General features: G+C 41.5%; 1 protein-coding gene across 1 annotated transcript in view; it reads left to right on the top strand.

Moving 5' to 3' along the window:
- Positions 1 to 5,862: 5,862 nt before the first annotated feature.
- Positions 5,863 to 8,841, top strand: part of TSC22D2 (TSC22 domain family member 2) — a 32,460-nt gene continuing 29,481 nt past the window's right edge. Inside the window, exons 1-2 of the mRNA XM_045295003.1 lie at positions 5,863 to 5,923; positions 8,206 to 8,343. Of these exons, the coding sequence (XP_045150938.1) occupies positions 5,863 to 5,923; positions 8,206 to 8,343 (199 nt within the window). The remainder of the gene's footprint in view (positions 5,924 to 8,205; positions 8,344 to 8,841) is intronic.

Raw genomic sequence — 8,841 nt, 5'->3', positions numbered from 1 at the left:
GATGCTCAGGCCCATTTGTCAGTGCACCAAGAGTGACCTCACTAAAAAGAGAACAAAGAAATGGATCATGAAACAGAGTGAAAATCACCCATGCTTAACTTGTACTTGAACAAGGAAAAATAAATCTCTAGACGAAAACCAACCCACCAGCACCAAGACGCCTGGCCATGCCTCTTACCGGTTTCCAGATGATTTCTCACATACCTGGCCCATTAGCGACTAGCTGAACTCTTCAACGGTCCCTTAGATGTACCTATGCATAGTTTATCATATTGGAAAAATGAGGCTCATCCCTAACCACCCTACTTTTAACTCTATTTGTTGGAAGGATACTATTTGTCTTTCTTGGGTGGTTGTATCATACTAATCTAATAATTACATTTAAACAAAATGAATTTTTTATGTTAATTTTTGCTCAGCTTTTTTATTTTTTAAGTGGGATATTTTAAGTTCCTTGTGAATAGTGAAAATCACTGTCGTGCATGAAAAAATAAAAATAATTTATAAATTATCAAGGATTTGGAACGGAGGGAGTACTGGGGAGGGTGGGGGAAAAATGAGGAGCTGATACCAAGGGCTCAAGGAGAAAGCAAATGTTTTGAGAATGATGATGGCAACAAATGTACAAATGTGCTTGACGCAATGGATGGAAGTATGGATTGTGACAAGAGTTGTACGAGCCCCCAATAAAATGATTTAATAAATAAATAATAAATATAATAAAATCGCTGTCATGTTAGCTACTGTTTTGTTGAGGAAGATATGTTTCTTTTACAGATAATTACTTGTTTTTCTACAGTTATTAACTTTGCGTGCAGAGGTGAGGCAAAGAGATTGCGAACCATTTTTCCATTTTAGTACGACACAAATACTGATGACTGAAGTCAAATTGGTTCTGACTGACAGCAACCCTGGAGTGGGTTTCGGATACTGTGAAATGACAGGAGCAGCAGCCACAGTATTTTCCCTCGGAGCTGTTGGCGAGTTTGAACTCCCAAGCTTGCAGTTAGTGGCCCAATGCAAAATCCACTGCACCACTAAGGCTTGTGACACAAATATTACAGCCCTGCAAGTGGAAAACTTATCTTCGATTAATGTAAGATTAATGTTTTAAACAAGTGATCCAAAGCGGTGGTGAGGAGGGTGTAGGAGGCCTGGTAGGGCGTGACCAAGGGTAATGCAACCGAGAGGAATTACTGAAACCCAAATGAAGACTAAGCATGATAGTGGGACAAGAGGAAAGTCAAAGGAAAGAGAGGAAAGAGCTAGGAGGGAAAGGGCATATATAGAGGTCTAAACAGAGGCATGTACATATGTAAATATATTTACATATGAGGATATGGAAATAGATCTATGTGCATATATGTATAGGTTTAGTATTAAGGTAGCAGATGGACATTAGGCTCCACTTAAGTACTCCCTCAATGCAAGAATGCTTTGTTCTATTAAACTGGCATTCCATGATTCTCATTTTCCTGACACAATCGCTGAAGACAAATGGATGCATAAGCAAATGTGGTGAAGAAAGCTGATGGTACCCGGCTATCAAAAGATATAGCGTCTGGGGCCTTACAGGCTTGAAGGTAAACAAGCGTCCGTCTAGTTCAGAAGCAACAAAGCCCACATGGAAGAAGCACACCAGCCTGTGCGATCACGAGGTGTCAAAGGGATCAGGTATCAGGCATCATCAGAACAAAAAAATCATATAATTGTGAATGAGTGGGGGAGTGCGGAGTGGAGACCCAAAGCCCATTTGTAGGCCACTGGACATCCTCTTACAGAAGGGTCTCAGGGAGGAGACGAGCCAGTTAGGGTACGATGTAGCAAGGATGTAACATACAACGTTCCTCTAGTTCCTAAATGCTTCCTCCCACCCACTATCATGATCCCAATTCTACCTGACAAATCTGGCTAGACCAGAGGATGTACACTGGTACAGATAGAAACGGGAAACACGGGGAATCCAGGGCAGATGATCCCTTCAGGACCAGTGGTGAGAGTGGTGATACCAGGAGGGTGGAGGGAAGGTGGGGTGGAACCGATTACAAGGATCTACATATAATCTCTTCCTTGGGGGATGGACAACAGGAAAGTGGGTGGAGACATCGGACAGCGTAAGATATGACAAAATAATAATTTATAAATTATCAAGGTTCATGAGGAAGGGGGGAGTGGTGAGGGAGGGGGAAAATGAGAAGCTGATGCCAGGGGCTTAAGTGGAGAGCAAATGTTTTGAGAATGATGAGGGCAATGAATGTACAAATGTGCTTTACACAACTGATATATGTATGGATTGTGATGAGTAGTATGTGCCCCTAGTAAAATGATTTTTTTAAAAAGATTAATGTTTTAGATCTTTCTGAACATAATACACAATATATTCTAAATTACTAGAGTTTAAGAAGGCAGAAAAGACTGCCTTTCATGAGGAAATCAGAGTACGGTAATCCTCTTGCTCGTCATTGTTGTTAGGTGCCCAGGAGACTATTTCAACTCACAGCGACCCCATGTGGCAGAGTAAAACTGACCTGCAGGCTGTAATCTTTTTTTTTTTAAGCAAAGATTTAATAAGCAAAGTATGCTTCAATCATGAAGCCAGTTGTTAGTGGGTCAAGTGGCAGAACCCCCATTGGCTCGTCTCAGCCCCTATTCTGCTTTCCCATTGGCTCTTATTCTTGCATCCTGATTGGTCCTTATTCCAGCATAATGGTTGGTCTCTTAGTCCACAGTGTGTGCACCTCATTATCATGGTCCGTGGTGCTAGTCAATAGGTTATCCTGACGTGGCCTTTGGGATGGACCATCTGGGATTTGAGCTGACACGACCAGTGGGATGAATCAAATGAAGCAATTTGGAATAGGTCATCCAGACCCCTAGATAACCTTGACTTTCTGGTTGAATAGATCATGTGAGGTAATTCGGGATAGGTCATTTGGACATTATAGGTCATCCAGACCCCTAGATGACCCCCTGAAGAGAACAGGGAATAAAACTCTAAGAATTCATTCGGGATATTGAACAACGACTGATTTGGCTACTTCCTGCTGAAATGGGATGAAGGATCTTCCCCCAGCCCTCCAGAGTCCACGCTCTTCACTGGGCCTAAAGCTCTGAGCTGCCTGGTCCACCATCAGGAGTGGGGTGGGGCTGTACCAGTTCAGCACCAGCGTTTTCACACGGAACTGCTGCAGTATGGAACAAACTTGACTAACAGGTTAGCTACATGGGCTGAACAACAGAAGGCAGATAGCTTATTATTGGCCCCAGGAAGGGATACAGCCAGGATTGGGAGCAGATATGTGTAGGCTATAGTTTTTACAAGAACAGATTACCCACTTGGTGGGTTCAAACTGACAAAACTTTTTTTTTTTTTTTGGGGGGTGGGGGTCGATGGCAGTTATTATTAGCTTACCAGTTAAGCATTGCACCATCAGGTTTCCTTGACTTTCCTATTACATTTTAAACACACACACACACCACACCACACCTTTCACTTGGCCTACAAAATGCATGTAATCTGGTCCGTCTCCCTCTCAGATGCCTCCATTTTACTCCCCAGCACATACTGGTTTCCACCACAAGGCCATTGCTTCCACCTGTCTGCCTTCCTACGATGCGCCCCTTCACAAGTTTGGCCTAGATTCAAACTGCTGTAGCGTCCCTTAAGACTCGTAGCAACCCCACAAAACAAAGTAGAACATCTTGATGTGGAATAGAAGATGAAAAATCTCAACAAGAGCAGAAAGCCTCACCTTCTCTCCCATAGAGAGGATGGTGAGTTTCAGCAGCTCAACACCTAAGCACCCTCATTTCTTTATTTCTTACTAACCTCCTTCCTCGCCAAAGATCCCAGCCTAGGGATGGTGGGGATGTGAATATCAGTTTTCAATGAAGCAACTCATTACATAGACATTTTAAGTAACACCTGAATCCTTGTCCACACATGTGTATGGATTGAGCGTTTGGTGAGTAAGAATGCCTTCAAAGTAGGATTTCAAATGTCCTAAAGTTCAATGCTAAAAGCATTGTGTTGCCAGTGACTAAAAAGCTAGTGATTTGGGGATTAAAGAGTAAGGGGAACTCCAAGTTAGTCAAGATTCTGTTTGTGCTTTTCAACCGTCAAGGCCTACGAATTAAAAGTAGTCTGCTCAGCCAGGTTGGAATGAATTATAACTTACCAGTCAAGGACATTTGGACCATTTTCAAGTCTAAATCTAGTTTATATGAGTTTACACCCTGAAAAACATTTTTTTAATTTAATAAGCCAGCAATAATACCATACAGAGAAGACCACAACCCAGAAGTCCAAAAATTGGTCATGTCTTTCCATTTTGTTTTGGGACTGTTTAGATTACAAATTTACATTACGGGTATATGACCACTTTAAACTACATAAAATCATATATATGCACACACTAAATTCATATATGCAAGTTAGCCTTAATCGAACGATGATTCCTTTATCAAAGGATTTGCCAATGAATGCTGATAAATAACTAGCTCGTGAATGAAGGTAAAGTAATTCTTACAAAAATTTCACATACTTGGGACTTTTCAGGAGCATAGCTTCTTCATAAACTCATGTAGATCTAGGAATTGGTATATGTTTTTTTGTTAACAAACGGTATTTTAAAAATTACTTCCAATAACATCACATTGGATTGCTATTGCTTGTTGGGCAAAGATGGGCATTCATATTGCCCTACAAATTGCATTATTTAAGACAGGCCTTAGAACTACAGAACTGAGTTTTTTTATTCTAAATTGAATTTAAATTTTTAAAGATATTTCTTAATATTCTAGTGTATTTATCAGTTCAAAAGTACCCTTTCTTCCGCCGTATTGTTATGTTTTAATCGTTTAGGAAGTTTAATGTGAAATCCTAAAGTCTCTGGGATTCAAAGAAATCTTCACCAATAAAATTACATCATTTCATCCTATCACAAAACTTTAAAATTTCAAAAAACAGAAATTTTCTTTGATGTGAAAATCCTAACGCTTTGTCCTTAAGTAAGAGTTTATGCATTTCAGATTGTGCTTTTCTTCATTAAAAGCATTCATGGAATTTCATTTGCCTTAGTCCTCTTTACACTGCAAAACTTTTTAGATGCCATCTATACTCGAGTACACGCCTACTCAAATATCAGCCAAGGCACCTAATTTTACCAAACTGCATAAAAACATGTGCTGAAAAACCTGGCTTATACACGAGTATATACGGTACTATAATACAACGGCCTCCCCACACAGGGTTATTAATATATTGCTCCAGAAATGGAACCCCAGGAAAATCAAAGTAATAAATCAAGTGCTACCTATTTACACAACTGATCTTTATTTCTAAAACTATGTCTGAATTTTGTATTTTTATCACAACTGAGTGTTAAAACATAGAAAATAAGCTACTTCCAAATCCCAGAAAAACTTGTTGGCTCATAGATCAATTCTAAAAGGTTAATTCTCTGAGCTTAGACAGTTGTTCGATTTCTATGGAAAGTATGATTTTCTTTTCTCTTATCCCAGAATGTTTAACATATCATTTTTATTTAAAATTTAATATGCATTCATTAGGTGGTGAAAAGACCTGGTTTTGGGGGGGTAATTGAATTCAATTTCCAGAATCTAGTGCTATGTAACAATTTACCGTCTGGTACTGCTGTCATTAGATAATAACCTATTAAAATTTGGAATTTTGTTTCTCTAGAGAACCAAGCCTAATACAGAGGTAAATGCTTACAACTGATGAAAAGATCTTGGTGCAGCAGTTTTTTTCATCAGTGAAAATAATACTTAGTTTCTAAGGCTTTTTTTCCCTCCCCGCCTCCTAGCCCCCCCCCACCCCTTCTGCAATGGTCTACCTAAATGTACTTAGCATACTTCCATATATTCAATTTCAAGTCTTTAAAGGAAATAGCAAGTACAGGTACGTGAGGCCCTGGCACAGTAATCAGGTATTCCAGTGTCTCCACCGGTAATCTCTGGGTATCGCTATGGAGCCAGGGTAGCGGCATTAAGACCCCCTACTTTTCAGATTTGGGTCTCCAGGGATCTCTCCATTTCAAGTGAGCACGTTACTTATCATCAGCTCACCAAACACTGAGCATTCATGTTTGCACATATAAGAAGAATATATCCTCTTTTCCATCATTTTCATTATTTGAAGCCTTTTAATCCTTTGGGGATCAATATTTAATAACAGATTTTTTTTTGGTAAATTGATAATGGTTAAATGATATTGGTCCTTCTGTGTAATCATTTCAAACTTATTTGCCAACAACCAGAATCCTAATCATTTTAGCAGTTTCATGCAGTGAACTCTCAATATTCCTTTAAGGGCAAACATATAAAGGAAGTGAAGGCTTTTCACCATTCAGAAAACATTTTCAAGTTCAATTGCACACACACCGTCTTGAAACACTTAAATGAAACACCTGAATTTTATGAATCATATTTTTTTCTCAGGATTTGTGTAACATCTCTTTTAACCTCATCCTTCCTGGGAATCGAACCTGTTTCTTAATGTCCTCTAAAGTATCTGTATCTATACTTTCATTTCACAATAAATCCTTTATGTCTTCTTTAAGGAGAAGTCTTACAGATTACTTGGAAGATTTTCCTTTAAATATGTCATTAAAGAGTATCATCACAAGTAAATGGGAAATTTATATGATAAGATAATGTAATGAAACTAGTTCTAAACTCAACCCCACCCATTGATAACCACTTTGAACCATCTAGTGAATTAATTCAATATTTAAATTAAGCTTTTGTAAATTCTTATCAGAGTTGACCAGTTGATCTAATTCATTGATGGAAAACTGTCTCATATAATTACTGAAATTACAGATTTAGAAATGAAACATTCCATTAGCTATCTCTGCCACAATAGCAGCATAATGGTACACTTTGTTCCTTTACTCCTCCTTCCCACCCGCTAAGAAACAGGGATGTTATTATGTGGTTTTATTTTACATCCTGACCTCAGTCCCTTGGATTTGGACATGATCCCTACTAAGACATAGCTGTACAACTTCAGAAGCCTATCTCTATAACGTACTCACAGCTGAAGCCAAAACTCGCTGTAAGTTTTAAATCTCTTGTGGGATAAAACAAAATTCTATATTTTCACTATTAGAGAACTATGTATGTGTTTTTAAAATAATTTATGTAAATAAAAAAAATTATGTAAATAATGATCAGGTTGCTGAAGATGCAATAGATTTAAAAACAAAACTGCTTTCCAGCAAGACTACTTAAATATTTTCTAAATGATAGTTGCTTTTGTATTGTCAAAGTTCAAGATCTCTACCCCCACCCCCCCACGCACCTACCCCTTCTTTTCAACTGCTCAAAACAATGGCCTTACAAATTTTCCTTTATCAGATAGTAGCTAAAAGATGGTAAACTCGCCAGTGCTTTCCCCGTTGTTCTCTGTACTGGGACTAGAAAGGGTACTCTGACTCTTTGTCCATGGTCCAAGCCAAATCATACAACACTCTGTATCCAACTGAAGGTTTCAGAATAAACAAAAAGAAGAACTCTAACTCTTTAGCACAGTAGGTTCTACGTTTACGGAGCCCATAAGCTGAGTTCGTGCTGAAAGTAAAAACAGTCTCCAGAGTTTAAATGAACTCTCCAATACTGAGATCAGCAACTCCAGGAAAATTAGGAATATGTTGGTAACCCCTAACCTTTTCTCAAACTGACCTCACCCTGGGCAAGGAAACCATTCCCTGATGCCATTATTGGAGCAAACTTCTGGCGGAGAGATCATTTTTCTGACTCAATTTGGCTTGCTTTTTTTTTTTTTTTTCGTTAATCATCCCCACTTCTTTCAACATTCAGTCTTCTGACTACAGTGTCAACATTTATCTTTGGGAAAAGGCTTAAGTGATTCGATTGCTCCTGCCGTCTTCCTCTTTATCCCCACTCAATCCCAGCCCCCATTCCTATCGCCCTTGTTTCACTGAGATTTTGCTAAATATTAGACACGGCACATGACCTCCAATGTTCCGGTGTCTCGGAACAGGCTGACAAAAAAAGATTCGCTTAGCGCCATGGTGAGATGCTCTAAGTCTTGGAATTTAAAATAGCTCCAGCTCTTCGACACTTACAGAACCTTCAGTGCAAACATTTAAATGATTTTTTTCTTGCATAAAGAAACCTCTCCCCTTTCTAACCTTAAGCCCCGCCCCCGCCCCCTAGCATCCACGCGAAACGCTGCTGGAAGCCGGAGGGGCGGGGCGGTGACGTCACGACGTCGGCGCGTCGGGGAACGGCGGCAGCTGCGGCGCCGGCGGTGGCTGCGGCAGCGGCGGCATTTTAGTCGGCGGCGGCGGCGGGGTCACTGCTCCTCCCAGCATCCTCGGCGCGGCCATTTCAGCCCCATCTTGGTCGAGGGGAGGGAGCTGCAGCCGCCCGCTTCAGCAGTTTGAATTTCAGTTTCTCCAGGGTTTGCGAACCGAGAGCACCGGGGAGAGGGGCGAAGAAGACACCGCCGCTACCTCCCACAGCCGGGGCACCTCCGCTCGCTGGCCCGTGGTGCGCCGCCGCCCCTCACTCAGAGCCGCGAGGGAAGGCCGGGACTGCCGCCCGCGGGGGTGGCTCCCCCTCTGAGGGGAGGACCGCGCCGCGCCGCGCCGGCTTTCCCCTCATCTGGAGCGGGTTTCCGCCTGGGACAGTCAACATGTCTCTGGGGCTGAGCTCCGGCTAGAGCCGCGGAGGGAGGGCCGCAGCCCCACCGCCCGCTCGCGGAGCTTCCGTCAGCTCCGGGCCGGCGGCTCCGGGCGGAATCCGGAATCCCGGGCTCGGGACTCGCCACTCCTCCCCCTCCGCTACGCG

This window comes from Echinops telfairi, unplaced genomic scaffold (assembly GCF_000313985.2).
Source record: "Echinops telfairi isolate 266 unplaced genomic scaffold, ASM31398v2 ScPeMD7_4225;HRSCAF=4972, whole genome shotgun sequence".
NCBI lineage: Eukaryota > Metazoa > Chordata > Mammalia > Afrosoricida > Tenrecidae > Echinops > Echinops telfairi.
This window is presented reverse-complemented; position numbering and strand designations above follow the sequence as displayed.